At 50.7% G+C, this 15,152-nt stretch overlaps 1 protein-coding gene across 1 annotated transcript in view; it reads left to right on the top strand.

Annotated features, from left to right (window-relative positions):
• Positions 1-15,152, top strand: part of LOC147736520 (carnosine synthase 1-like) — a 330,617-nt gene that overhangs the window by 39,752 nt on the left and 275,713 nt on the right. The window contains exon 3 of the mRNA XM_086953764.1: positions 3,809-4,281. Within this exon, the coding sequence (XP_086809890.1) occupies positions 3,809-4,281 (473 nt within the window). The remainder of the gene's footprint in view (positions 1-3,808; positions 4,282-15,152) is intronic.

Here is a 15,152-nt window from a genome sequence, read left to right as displayed (position 1 = left end):
CACACTTGACCCCGGCAACCTCAACAACTACCGCCTGATTTCCTTGCTCCCCTGGGTAAGCAAAATCCTCGAAAAACATATTAATATCTACCTAACTAGGTTTCTCGAGAGTAACCATCTGCTTGACGTTACCCAGACGGGCTTCCGTCCCAAACATGGGACGGAGACTGCTTTGATGGCGGTCACAGAGGAAGCTAGGCGGATCTTGGATCAGGGGGGGTCAGTGAAAGTGATCCTCCTTGATCTGAGCGCAGCGTTTGATACGGTGAACCACAAAATCCTTTTGCGCCGTCACTTTAGTGTGGGAGTATCAGGAGAAGCTTTGACCTGGTTCAAGTCCTTTCTAAGTGACAGGACTTTTCAAGACTTTGAAGGAGCCTCTGTCTCCGCAAGCAAGCCTCTGGGCTGTGGGGTGCCGCAGGGCTCATCCTTGAGCCCCACTCTATTTAATGCGTACAGGAGACCGCTGGCTGAGATCGTTCGTCCATATGGTATTAAGATCATTACATATGCAGACGATATTCAGCTAGTGGTCTCTCTTGTGCAAAAGATTTGCCACCAACCACAGACCAGTCTGACAACTTGCTTGGAACAGGTCAAGAGTTGGAAGACAAAGTCGTGCCTCAAGCTCAACGGTGATAAAACCGAGCTTATGCTTCTTGGTCCATCAGCTCCCTCCACCTTGGAGCTGTTATGGCCCGTTAGCTTGGGCGCTCCCCCCACACCCAGAGACAATATAAAAAGTCTTGGGGTGGGGTTGGACAAATCCCTGACCTTCAACACCCAAGCAACCAAGCTTTCTGCGACTTGCTTCGGTCTCATCAGGATGATGAAAAAAATCCTTCTGCTTCTACCTTTTTAAGCCAAGCAGGCAGTCATGCAGGGTCTAATCCAGTCCCGCCTTGATTTCAGTAACGCCCTGTATATAGGGGCGCCTGAATACTGTCTGCAAAAACTTCAGCGGATTCAGAATTGTGCAGCACGCACATTGCTTGGTCTGCCAAGCAGAACCTCGGTGACGCCTGGGCTGAAAGCCCTGCACTGGCTCCCTGTCAGGGAGAGAATTGAGTTCAGGTCCCTGTGCATCTCTAATCAAGCATACTGGAAATCTGGCACAGCAAACAGTCACTTTCTGATTACCCCTCATCGGCCCAACAAACAGCTTCGCTCCTCACACGCCTTTTTGGCGGCAGTTCCCCGGATCCGGAGATCCAGAGCTGGAGGTCGGTCATTTTCCTACAACGCAGCCAAGTTATGGAACTCACTCCCTCTCCATTTAAGATCTAATCCTAACTTGATGACCTTCCGCAAACAGCCAAAACTTTTCTTTTCAATAAATCAGGCTAACCCCTGGGGCGATCACACTGGAGGGTACTAACCAAGTTCTCTAGCGCCTGGACGCCTCAGGGCAGCAGTTGCGCTTAATAAAACCCCTTTTCATTTCATTATGGTAGTCTGAACTCATTACGCTTAAGTCTTTAACTAAGGTTCTGGGTTCTTGAATTCATGTACTCCTTTGGGTAATGGAACTAACTTCACAGGACTCATATTTATATTGGTCTTGCAAAGATTCTATCTCTTTTGGTTTAAACATTCCAGGCTGGGAAGCAGGTTGCTCAGGAAAAGAGAATTAAAACTCAAGATATTGATCATCGTCCTCCTGATATTTGAGGTGAAGTTGGATGGCACTGTAAGCAAGGCAAAATTGATCTATCATCCGAGTATTCTGTGTCCAATCACAGCGAAAATTTCGAGACTTTACTGGGCAAGGTGAGGGTGTGTTCTTGTACAAGAATGCTCTTTTCAGATATTAATATGACTTTGGGTGGCCTCATTAATGAGTATATTAATAGTGTTGTCAAAGAGGCTTCATTATTGTTGCTGATTTTAAGGCTGATGTTGGGATTGCCGTTGAAGGTGCTCCCATCAATGGTGTTGTCGTCTTTTTGGTGGGTTTAGGGACCATCGTCAATCTGCTATTGTCAGTGTGTCTTGCCAAAGATGTTTTCGTCAATGGTGTTGCCAACAAAGGATCTGGCTATGGTCATTTAGATCTTACTTGGATGAGTCGAGAGAGTGAACCTTCAGAGATGGAGTGGGAGGTTCAGATTGCAAACTTAGAAGGACTGAAGAAAGTAATTTTTCCTTTTTGAAAATTCGGGGAGGTCTGGGGCAGAACCATGACATTTAGGTGGTGTCACCACTGTGGCCTTATGCCTTTTTCTGCTGGGTTTACCAGAAAATTCCCCTTGTTCGGAATGTTTAGGCAAACATTTTGCTGAATGGTCCCTTCTGTGTGCTTTTTTAAGAGGTTTTTGCCATACCTTCTCATTCTTCTCCTGATAATGGTGCCTCCTTGGCTTTGATCTTTAGTAGCCAAAAAAGTAATTTACCTTCCCAGTCCTTAAGAGTCTTTGCAGAGAAGGTGCAACAGATCATAAATTCCTTGGTCTTGGGTCTGGGATGAAGACAGCAAATACAATATTTGTGGGTATCTTCAGATTGTAGTATTCACTTTATAAAGGAACCACAACAACTGAAGTGACCTTTTTAGGAGCATCTGTCATATTTTCTGTCAGACAAAAGCATCAAGAGGTGAGGAAGGGTGATTTGCTACACGTAGTCATCATATAGACTTAAAATTGAAGAAAAAGCGTGCTCAGAGCAGAAAAACTGAGCGGGGCTCAAGTATACTACATTCACACGATGATCTGAAGTACGGTGGCCCTGGAGGGGCGGGGTACCGGTTCACAACTCCTGACTGGTTGAAGTTTGATTCCTTTTGAACCCCGTACTTTAAAATATCACATTAAGACTTCTGGCTTGACTGCAGGAATTATTCAAGAATGTGACTCTATGAATGAACAATTGCTGGAGAAATAGATAAAACCTCACAACAATCCTCACATAACACTCAAAGTATTCTTTAGGGACAGTGTCTAAAAGGTTAATTCTTCCACTTTCTACCTCAAATCAGCATCTGCTTGGAAGGTGAGGACAATTAGAGCTAAGGCAAGCACAAGATATACATTGCAGCTGTTATCTTGTAGAGCATCTGCAGTTAGTTGTCTGTAGATTTTCACACCTCCACACCATTGTTTATCCCACCATATTCTCAATGGGTTAGCAGAAAAGGTATACAGGTAATACCGGAAGTAAGAGAAATCAATGATTTACAGGCATCTCTGCAGGGAAACATTTCACAGACCCCTTTCCAACCTTTTACAGAGCTAACCTAGAAAAGCAGAATGCAGTGACAGAGAACAATGTTCTAGCTGTTTAAAAAAGGCAACACGCACTCATCCTGAAGCTGTAACAATATTTTAATCATGAATCCTTTCTTAATAACTGCCCTTTCCCTCTTCTTTAATCTCTTCTTTTCTGCCCTATGATTTTACTGTCCTTACTCTTGCAGTCTTGTCTATCCTCTCACCATCTGCCTTTTCTGACTACATCTCCTCCTAACCTTTCTAGCCTTTATTCCTCCCTTCTCTATCCCATCTCCCCACATCTTGCTACATTCATTCCAGACCATACTCTTTTCTCGCTTGATTTCTTCATTCACTCCTACCCCATCTCACCTAAACATTCTCGCCTCATTATAGCACCACCTCCTATCCATTGGCAACACCTTTTCCTCTCCTGCCCCTATATCATATTCTTCTCCTTTTTCCGCCTCTCATATTCACCATTTGCCTATCTCTCTCTATTTTTTTGTCCCACCCATCTCCAGTCCATATTTATTTGTCTCCTGACCTTCTCGCCACCCATCCATTGATGCCTTCTCTCCTTCTGTTTCCTTACCTAGGTAGTATCCTGCTGTGTCTCTCACCCAACTGGCTTTCCAAAATTCCATCAAAGATGAACCCAGGTGAAAACACTCTCCTTCTACAAAAAGCTGTGATGTTTGACCTCGGGGGACGCAGTTACTTGGACAACTTTGAGCCGCCACGCCGCGTCACCTATTTTTATACCACCTCATGGTCTTCCCATGAGGAGTGCCTGCCAGGGCTGGTGGCACTGACATCTGACCTGGAATGTCCTACAGGTGGATCTGAATCACTGTCTCAGCTCCTGCACAACAAACTTGTGACACGTCTGCTCCTGGACAATGTCGGCGTGGTAGTGCCACCCACACTGGCCTTTACATACAAACAAGCACATGCAGCAAGCAGCCACGTGCGCACGGTGGAGGTCAGCCAGAAGGAGGGGGAGGAGAACCTGCTTCAGGAGGAGATCCAGAACTTTCTGCAGTCTCAAGACATGCACAGGGTCCAGCAGGTAAGGCACAAAGTTCACAAAGATTTGCATTTCTCAAGGTGCCTCTTTATCTCTCACTCTCCATCAGTCTTTTTCATCATACTGTCCTTGCCATCCCATTTATTTTAACCTAAAAAAAAGTGAATGTGAATAATTGTATTTCTATTTGTTCTTTATGTAGTTTAAAGTCTGGGTTCTGGACTACCCACAATCCACTGTGTAAATTATTATGCATTTTCTCTTCTCTGTACCTCACTTCCTCACATCTCAGGATTCTGCACTCTTGACTTACTCAAAGGTATTTAGTTAACCATTCGCACTTATAAACCCAGAGCGTGCCCACTGTGCTATGAAAAGGGTTTATGCTAGATAAATACACCGTCACCCCAAACAATCAACAGACAACACACCCAACATTTCTTACTCTGAAGGTATACAACACAGAGAATACACTTTAGAAAGAAATCCTTAAAATAATACTGCTGAGCTCTTATGGCCGGATATGGAGAGGACATGGTGCGCTACCATCCTACATGCAATTAAAATAGGAACAATAACTGATAGGCTTTTTTTCTTGAACATAAACTCTACCATATTGGCCATCCATCGTATAACTATAATACAGCACCACAGTAACAACACAACCTCAAACAAATACAAAAATATGACAACAATACAAGTTAACAATACAATTTAATTGCACGATGAACACAAACATATCACATAATGTAAACAGTTCACCACAACACCAAAACACACACAATACAAAAAAAACTAAAGTTAACAGTACATCACCAAATATAATATACAAGATAATAACATATAATAACATATCACAGAAACATGGCTCGCTCCTACATCCAACTCACCTCTAGGCATCCTACCACCAGACAATTACTCCATTATCTAGAAAGACAGATTGATTAACAATTGAGGTTTAACAGTAATACACAAAAGCTTTAGGTCTGTATGGAATCCGCTTCATCCCAATTTCCCCTCATACAGCCCCTTATTGATCTCTTTCCACCCAAACCATAATATGACCTAGTGTTTCCCCATCATATACCGCCCCTGAGACACAACCCATCTTCTCGGAGCATCTTGAATAATTCATCTTAAAAATGCTCCCACAATATGCCAATCACATTTATTCAAGCAAGTAGAGAGAGATTTATTGTGCAGTTAATAAAAACTAACAATATAAAACATACAAATGTGTGCAAAAAGCAATCATGGTTACAGTTAAAAATATAAAAAACGGTGGCCGAGATGGCCGCTTCCTCCCGCAGCTCCTCCGGCCCGGCTGAGCTCGAGCCCTTTTCTTACGCTTATCTCCCCCCGCTGATGCTCAGCGTGTGAGAGGGGAGTAGCGGAGAACTAGGCGCACAGATGAATGCCACTCTGACCCTGATCTCCCCGTGGTAAGTATCTTAAAATCCATCCGAGATCGGAGAGCGACGGAGAGCCTGGGAGGCGGAGCGAGGTGTAGCGCTGTCCGGACGCCTCGGCTGGGGCTGGTGCTGAAAGCTGACGACTGGGAAGGAGCCGGACCCATAGCTCGACGAAGAACAGAGGAGCGCTGCGGGCGGGGCCCCGGCGGCACGGTGGTCTTTGGTCGTGTGCCTTGGCGCCCGGACTGGTGCCGGCGGTGCCCCACGCTGTGAGGGTCCAGCCCACGTAGACGAAGCTTTGTGGATGTCTTAGCTAAGGAAGGACCATTTGGGCCCCTTTATGTGACGGCACGGACACTGGCTGTAGTACGTCTCCGATAGCTGTGACTCAGAGCGGACCCCGGTGGGGTCGCCGGGCCTGGCCGTTCTGCCCTGCCCCACCCTGCCGCCATTTTGTCCCCGAGGGTTCGGCCTTGCCGGCCTCCACCGCAACCCCTTGTTGCTGGGGTCTGAGCCCGCAGCTGAGCTCCCTCTCTGTGTGGCGTCTTGGTGAGGGTCCACCTGCTTTGGCTCCCCGCTGCCGTCTCGGCTGAGGCGCCGCGGCTGGCAGTGCCCAGACTGGTCCGCCATTTTGTCGCTTGTGGCGCAGCGACTTTGCCTGCCAGGAGATTCCCGTACGGAGCGCTTGTCGGCGGCTGGGCACCTCCGGAGCAGCTGACCCTGTGCCCATTCATCGGTTGCAACGACTGCGATGGCTGGTAAAGGCGGTTCGAGGAAGGGGGACCGCACCCTGCCGGACATGCTTGGCAGGGCCCAACAAGTGCGGGACAGGACACAGCCGTCGCCGGGATCCTCCCGGGCCTCGGCGGATGCGACTGGAGGGGAACCGCCGGTCACGAGGTCTTTTATGGAGGAACTGTTTAGCTCCCTCAAGGAGGACTTCCAAACGCTGAAGCGGGAAGTGGCCAGCGAGGTCCGTGAGGTGCGTAGAGAAGTGGAAGGCCTCGGCGAACGAGTCGACACAGTGGAAACGGCAGCCCAGAGACGGGACGAGGAGATAGTCCATTTGCAACAGGACGTCCTCCGCCTTCGGGAGCAGTGTGTTGAGCTCCAGGCCCACTCCGAGGACCTTGAGAACAGGGCAAGGAGGAATAACATTCGGGTACGGGGCGTGCCACCCGCGGATGAGGAGACCGACTTGGTGGGCTATCTACAGGGCCTGTTTCGGGAGATCCTAGGGGAGGTGGTGGACTTCCCCATCCGCATCGATAGGGCACACAGGGTTGGCCGACAGCGCCAGACATCGGCGCCCCCACCGGACATTTTGGCTTTCCTGCCCGACTTCCCGTTGAAGGAACGCATTATGACTGAGGCCCGCAGGAAGCAGCCCCTGACTTTCCGGGACCGGCCTGTGGCGCTCTATCAGGACCTCTCCGCCATCACGCTGCAGAAACGCAGGTCCTTCCGGATTGCCACTGACTTTCTGCGTGAACACAAAACGCCATATTCTTGGGGACATCCCTTCCGCCTGATCTTCCGGTGGAATGGGGTGCTGCATCAGCTGCGTTCTCTGCAGGACATCTGTGGGGTCCTGGGGCTTACAGCGGCGGAGGAAGAGGGAGCAACGCCGTCATGGAGGCGCTCAGAGCGACGGAGCCGGCGGCGGTCGGCGAGAAGGCCATCCGCGGCCTGTGCAGGACGTCCGGACTCCCCTACCATCAGGGCGGACAGGGCCGATGCTTTGAGGGCAGCTGCAGGGGGCTTGGCCGGCCCCCCAGAGGTGGCCTTGACGGCCTAACACTTACTCCGGGGGGAGATACTCTCAGCTTCTTTGATGCTTGGTTCGGGTCGGGGAGGCCGGGAGGGAGAGGATAGAGGTGAGTGGCTGGACGTCCACTTTGCTTTTTCTTACTACGGACTTGCCCCTTCTGGGGCGAGACTGAGACAATGGGGTGTTTAAGTTTACATTTGGCTAGTTGCCATGATTGTGTTTGGGGTGGGTGTAAGGGTTGTTTTGTTGTTAAGGGGGTCCCGTCTGATGTTGTCTGTGCCCGCGCTGAGTCTGCCTTAGCTTCGCCTGCGCTGCTGCCCCGCGCGCCCCTCCCGCTGGCCCCTTGCCCTGTGCATAGCGTCCCTGATCCCCGAGTAGAATGTCATCTCTAAAAGTAGTGACCCTTAACGTCAAGGGCCTGAATAACCCTGTGAAGCGCAGAGCGATCTTGTCTTTACTGGAGGGGACGCAGGCGGACATCTGCCTCCTACAGGAGACCCACTTATTGTCCCGAGATTGTCATAGGCTGCGCTCGGCCAAGTTCCCCACTCAGTTCTTCTCCTCGGCTGCGAACAAGACTGCGGGGGTGGCCATTCTTCTAGCGAGCTCCTTTAGGGGGGAGGTCTTGTATAAGTACGCTGAGCAGAAGGGGAGGCTTCTTGCCTATCGCATGCGCCTGGGAGGCATATCGTTCACTGTTGGCTCTGTTTACAGCCCAAATGATCACCAAGAACGTTTCTTGGACTCCGTGTTGGTGGACATCACTGCCTCGCCCGACCGCCATATCCTCTTGGGGGGTGACCTTAATATTGTCTTTGACTCGGCGATGGACAGGTCGGCGCAGCGTTTTCCGCAGACGGGGGAACTGTCCCAGGCCGGGAGGGCCCGTATTGCGGAGATGGATCTGCACGACCTTTGGCGCTCCATGCATCCCACTGATAAGGACTACTCCTACTTTTCACACGCACACCGCACTTATGCACGACTGGACTATCTATTGGTGAGTGGTCCAATGCACGCTGCCGCTACAGCGTCGGACATTGGGGTCCTGTCCCTGTCTGATCATGCACCAGTCGCTGGCGCCTTCAGGTGGCCGGCGGCCGCTCCCTCTCGGGGGGTCTGGCGCCTTCGAGACACCCTTTTGCACAAAAAGACTGTAGTGAAGCGCATTGGGGAAGTCATTCAGGACTACCTGCTTCACAACAACAACGCCGACACCTCCCAGGCGACGCAGTGGGCGGCATTGAAGGCAGTTCTCCGAGGGGAATTTATTTCCATCTCCTCGGCCGAGAACAGGGAGCGCCAGCGGAAGAGGGACGAATTGACCGTTCAGGTCCGGGAGCTCGAGCAGGTCCACCGCCGCACGGGGGCTCCGAGGGTGTGGAGACAGTTGAAGGCAGCGAGGAAACTCCTGTCGGCACTGGACCTAGATAGGGCGGAGTACGCCGCCTTGCGCCTGAAACATGCCTTCTATACAAGAGGTGTGGTAAGCTTCTGGCACATCGGCTCCGGGTCGCACAACAGCGTAGCGTCGTGCGGGAGCTGGTGGATGCGGACGGGGTGACCGTTTCCGGGGACGCAGAAGTGGCGGACTCTTTCCGCAGCTTCTATGAGGCGCTGTATAGGCGTGGGCGGAAAATCCGTTCCGCTCGCGGATTTTGCGGATTTTCGGGAAATCCGCAATCCGCGAGATTTGCGAATTTCCCGCAAAATCCGCAAATCCGCGAGCAGCGGATTTTGCTCGCACTGCTCGCACTGTTCGCGTGAGTTCGCGCCCCGCGAATAAGTGCAAAATTGCAGAAATACGATCTTGGCAAAACTGAAAGTAACTACTTACCAGGTTCAAAAGTTCAGGCACATCATTAGTAGCCATTTCCTGTAGTGCTTCCTGAGGGGCCCCTCCAGAGTTCAGTTGCCAGTTGAAACTATTATGTGACCCTGCTCTGAACCTCAGAATAGTTACAATATGCCACAAAGGTCCTGAATTACAGCTAAGGGAGACAAGCAGGAGCCAGGCTGGAAGTTAAAATCCATTAATCAGCCCCTAATTCATTATTGTCAGTTGGGGCAGGGCAGGTGTTGTAACTAATTTTGCAACAATGAAAGCACTTAGCAAGTGCAAAAGATCACTAATCAGGGCGCACTAAGGAAGCAGGTGCCAGCTAAAAAAATATTCTGTGACACATTAATCAGCCCCAAATTAATTCAGGTCACTTGAGGCAGGGAAGGTGTGCTTTGCTTTGCCGAAAATAATGTACACTGGACAACCAGAGGGTGTGGTGATGAAACAGAGGGTGGCATGGGTGGGCCAGAGGGTGGCATGAGTAGTCAGAGAGTGGCAGTGGTGACAGAGAGTGGCAGTGATGAAGAAGAGTGTCCCAAACAGGCTGGACACGTAGAAACAACAAGTTCGCAAAACTTGCGACCCGACAGGTAAGTTCGCAAATTGCGAAATTGTAAAAACCCTCGCGAACTGGCAGAAACACGGGCGAACACAAAAAAAAAAAAAATCCTCAAATTCGCGGGAATTCGCGGATTTTGCGGATTGCGAATCCGCAAATCCGCAAAATTCGCGGATTGCCAATCCGCAAAATCCGCTCATGCTTAGCGCTGTATGCTGAGGAACCTTCCCCCCCGCGAGCCGCCGAAGACTATCTGGAGTCGGTGACCCTTCCGGCGCTGGATCCTGCTCGGGCGGACCATCTAGAGCGGCCTATTCATGTGGAGGAGGTGATTTCCGCTATAGCGCGGCTGAAGCATGGTAAGGCCCCGGGCCCGGATGGGTACACGTCTCTGTTTTACAAAACCTTTTGCACGACGGTGGCACCCGTCCTTACTCGGCTATTTAATTCCTTCTCCGAGCCGGGAGCCATCCCACCGGATCTCCTGAGCGCGACGGTCTCGGTTATCCCGAAACCTGAGAAAGATTGAACCTTATGTGGTTCGTATCGACCCATCTCGCTCCTGAATGTCGACCTCAAGCTGTATACGGGGATTCTGGCGTCTAGGCTGGGCCAACATCTCCCCGGGCTGGTGGAGGCGGACCAGGCTGGCTTTGTGGCCGGCAGACAGACGGTCGACAATACCAAACGGGTTGCGCATGTTCTGGAGAAGGCCTCGCGGATCCCGGGGGAGCGGATGCTGCTGTCAGTTGATGCGGAGAAGGCCTTCTATAGAGTGCATTGGCCGTACCTCGAACTGGTTCTCAGGAAACTGGGAATCGGCGATAAGTTCCGCACCATGGTATTCAACTGTTATAGGCATCCTTCAGCATCGGTGCGGGTCAATGGGTGTAGCTCCAAGGGCTTTGCCATTGAACAAGGCACGAGGCAGGGTTGTCCCCTCTCGCCGCTTCTGTTCGCCTTCTATATGGAGCCGTTTGCTCAGAGGATTCGTACCAACCCTGACGCTATTGGGGTTAAAATGGGCCAATATGTCCATACGGTTAGCCTCTATGCAGACGATGTACTGTTGACTCTGGACGACCCTAGGAGGTCGCTACCTGCATGCATTCATGAGCTGGACACCTTTGCACGTGTGGCCGGCTTCAAGATGAATATGGGCAAATCAGTGGCGCTGGATGTGTCCCTAGGTGCGGCTACTAGAAGGGATCTTCAGCACCTATTCCCCATGCAATGGTCCTCGTCCACGGTGCCATACCTGGGGATTCTGCTGGCGCCCACGTTATCAGAGATGGCCGCGGCTAATTACGCCTCCCTTAGCAGGAAGATCAAGGAGGAGCTTGGCCGCTGGAGCACAAGCCTGCTGTCATGGCTGGGTAGAATCGCAGCGGTTAAGATGACGGTGTTGCCCCAGATACTATATCTTTTCCGCGCCTTGCCTCTCCAACCCCCAGTGGGCTGGATAAGACAAACGCAGGCCGACATCTCCCGCTTTGTCTGGCAGGGCCGCAAGCCGCGGATGAAGAGGGTACTCTCCACACTTGCCCCGGAGGCCGGAGGTCTTGGTATCCCCGACCTCCGTAAATACTTTCAGGCGGCGCAGCTGCGGTATCTAGTGGAGTGGAGCAAGTGGGAGTCCGATAAGCACTGGCTTTTTCAAGACCAGGCGGTGGCGGGCCGCACTTTGCAGGAGGTACCATTTCTGCGCCGAGCGCACCGCCCTCCCAACCTTTATGCCTCCTTTATAACACGGGTTCCCCTGAGGGTGTGGGACGCAGTATGCGAGGACCGGGGCCTTACCACCTTCCCTTCGCCGTTCACTCCTATAGTGGGTAACCCGGACTTCTCCCCTGGGATGGAGCCGGGGGTTTTTTCCCATTGGGTGACTGCGGGCTGCAGGGTGCTCTTCCAGATCTATGGGCCGGAGGGCGTGCTGCCTTTTCAGCAACTTCGTCAGGACTTTGGCCTGACAGAGCGGGACAGATTTGGCACTGGGCCCTCCAACCCCAGGTGCGTGACACTGCCGCTCGTCCAATTACGCCGTATGAGAGGTGGTTGGTGACTCGCACCTCCGATGCCAAGCTGATCACCGATTTGTATAAGTGCCTGCAACCCCCGCCGTTTCATTACTATAACCCGGGGAGGGAACGCTGGCACCGGGAGTTGGGCAGGACGCTGAGCCACAAGGAGTGGGACAAGATTGCATACCGGGCGCGGCACTCTGCATACCACACGGGCCTCACGGAGACCTTTACTAAGGTCTCCACTTATTGGTATTACACTCCGGAGCGACTGTATGAGATGCATAGACATACTGACAAGGGGTGCTGGCGGGGTTGCGGGCGGGAGGGCACCCTCTCACACATTCTCTGGGATTGTCCCGTGCTGACCGCTTACTGGAAGGAGGTTTTGGATGAGGTGGATAAGCATTTTGAGATAGAGCTGCCGCGCTTCCCTGCGTATGTATTGCTGGGCCTCCCCAATGACCTGATGTACCCACTGAAGTCCCGCAGGGGCAGGCAGATCGCGATAGCCCTGGGGTCTGCGGTTCAGAATATCCTTATCCACTGGCGCACCACCACTGCCCCCTCAGTCACGGGTTGGTTGCATAGGCTCTGGCACGTGTTGGGTATGGAGAAGTTATCGCTAACGGTGGCAGGGGAGGTAGACCAATTTGAAGAGCTGTGGCAACCCTTCTTAGCGCTGCTGTCCACCGAGTTCCGGGAACTCACATGCCCGAGGTACCTTAGGTTGCTTCGGCTGACGCCACCGGTGACCCCAGAGGACTAGATTGATTAAGGGGCGGGGTCCTGGGGAGGGGGGAGCGGGCTTTTCTGGGGCGGATAGTCTTAGTGCGGAGCCATCGGACTGGGGAGTTGGGGTGTTGTTCTTCTTTCTTTTTTCTTTTTTAGTGGGGACGGGGGATGGGGGGGGCTGGGTTGTACTCTGTGAGATTGCTATTGGGTTTCCTTGCCTAGCTGTGGAGTGATGGATAAGCACACGGAAGTTACACTGATTGCATTTTTTCTCTTGTCCACTTCTCATTTGCTGTGTTCTTCCCCTACACCATTGGACTGCTTTCTGCCATCGCTCCTGAGTTGCATCTCTTTCATTACTGCATTGTATGTAATCCTAACCTCCTATCTCCTTTCCCCATGGTTTTTGTGTCTTAATAAAATTGCTTTAAACCTAAAAATATAAAAAACAAGTGGGCTTGCTTGTTGAGATCATAAAAAGCCGTAATTATATTGTTCAAAGCCATAGGAATCTAGACAAACAAAGGTGCTCCAAGGGCTTAGCTCAGCATTGCGTAGACTAGTGCTTAGTGTAAGCCAGTTGTCTGGATCATAATACTTTTGGCCACTATGTCAAATAATTTAGTTAGTCTACAGTTTAACTGAGTCTCCTCAGGGTTAAAGCACAGCATCACAGCCTGCCTGCAACTCGTTATGCCCTTCTGGTTCCATAGGGCACGGAGTAGGGATCGCCTTATGTCCATAAGTTTTGAACAAATGCAAATTATGTGGATTAAGTCCTCTTTTCCTGATAAACAAAGTCGGCAGCAGCTTGCTGAGCTTCCCCTTTTCCAAGGTGCCAAGTGCGGTAATATGGGAATAATGCCAAGGCGCATGTTTAAGAACTTGTTTTAAGTTGCCTGCGTGAGGCCCGTTTTTAAATATTCTTGTGGTTTCAGGGCACTGTAGTCTTTCAACACGGCCCATCCGTGGGCCCTCTTAGTCAGGGTGGCTTTATCCTCTATTGTTGAGTAACTTGGTTACTTTCGTTACAACTTTTTTGAAGGTTTTAAGATCGGTTGACAACTCCCAGAGGTTTGTTAGGTCCAGGATCTCCAATGAGTCTTGGAGGTATTTCCTTGCGGGTGAGTTGCCTCTGGCGGATAATTCTCTCCAGAGATGGGCATTATGCGACCCGTGGTTGGCATCTCTGAATTTTCGCCACGTTTTAATGTATGTTCCCTTCCTCTCTACCGCTTGTTTCTGGAGCCCACATTTATTTAAGCAATTTCATCATACCCAGAAAGGCTGAAAATTTCCATCTTGCCAGGACAATGGCTGAAATTGTTCTGACAAGCTGTGGGAGAGGTGTGGCGCCGCGGCCAGGGCAACTCACGCTGGAATCTGGGGATCACAGTTCGATCACCAGATTAGCAGATTAGCCCAGCACCATGTGACTCTGGGTAATAGCTTGCTTAATCTTCCCAACAGCCCCCAGCGCCTACAGACCCTTGCGGGTGATTGTTCGCGCTTTACAAAAGTGGATTATTATTATTATTATTATTGTTATAATTTTGGTCTTTGAATGCTCAGCAAATATTACAAGATAAGAACATTATTTTATTTACAGCCCTGTTTCCAAGGTGCTTGGAGCAAGTGAAAACACAAGCGCCCCTGATCAGTACTCTTAAACAAAGAAAAAAGATGTTCCTCACAGGGTTATTAGATGTGAACCGTGGATGAATAGTAGTAATTGGTCCATGCTCTTGGGGAGGGCTAAACACAGGAAGAGGCATGAAGCATGCATGCCATGGACAAATGGGGAGAAAGAATAGGAGGGTGATGATGGGGCCAGCAAATGGGATGCCAACGGGTGGGCTGAAGCCCACAAAGTACGTACAACATGTCTCTTTAGAGACAGAGCCGAGATCTAAAAAGAACTGAAAGACTGCTTAAACCCTGGGAAAACAATGAGCTAAATGTCAGCAGGAGATAAATCAGGAAGATAATAAAAATCGGAGGATTTCAACATTAGAAGGAAAACAAGTTACTTACCTGTTACTACAGTTATCCAGTATTGGTATCTTTCATAGATTCACATGCCTGAATCATTCTCCCTCGCTGAGGCGGGAGTCCCACAGTAAAAATATATATAAAAGCAGTGCCTTAGAATAAGATTGTAGTAGGCTGACAAGACAGTAGGCCCAAAAGGCCCAAAGCTTAGTAGCCTATCTACCTCATTATATGAAAAGAGCTGAAAATAGCTCCAATCAATCAGATGCCAGCACCCTCTAGAACAGGGGTACTCATAGTACGGCCCGCGGGCCAGTGGCGGCCCGGCAAGCCTTCCCTGGCGGCCCGCGGACCTTTCAGACATCGTACCCGAGTTTTTTTTTTTAATTAAAGGCTGTCTGCAACCAGAGCTCGACTCATAGACTCTGCTGCCTGTGGGGGCCGGGCGATTTCCGCCGTAGTCAGAGTGGGGCTGCAGGAGCGCTGTGAGGTGAAAATAGCCTCATTAACATGCTAATGGTCTTTTGAAGACCTGTGAAATGCTTGGGTGCGGCTGTGAGCGCGCGCCTGGAAGCTGTCA

Source organism: Lissotriton vulgaris, chromosome 1_2 (assembly GCF_964263255.1).
Source record: "Lissotriton vulgaris chromosome 1_2, aLisVul1.2, whole genome shotgun sequence".
NCBI lineage: Eukaryota > Metazoa > Chordata > Amphibia > Caudata > Salamandridae > Lissotriton > Lissotriton vulgaris.
This window is presented reverse-complemented; position numbering and strand designations above follow the sequence as displayed.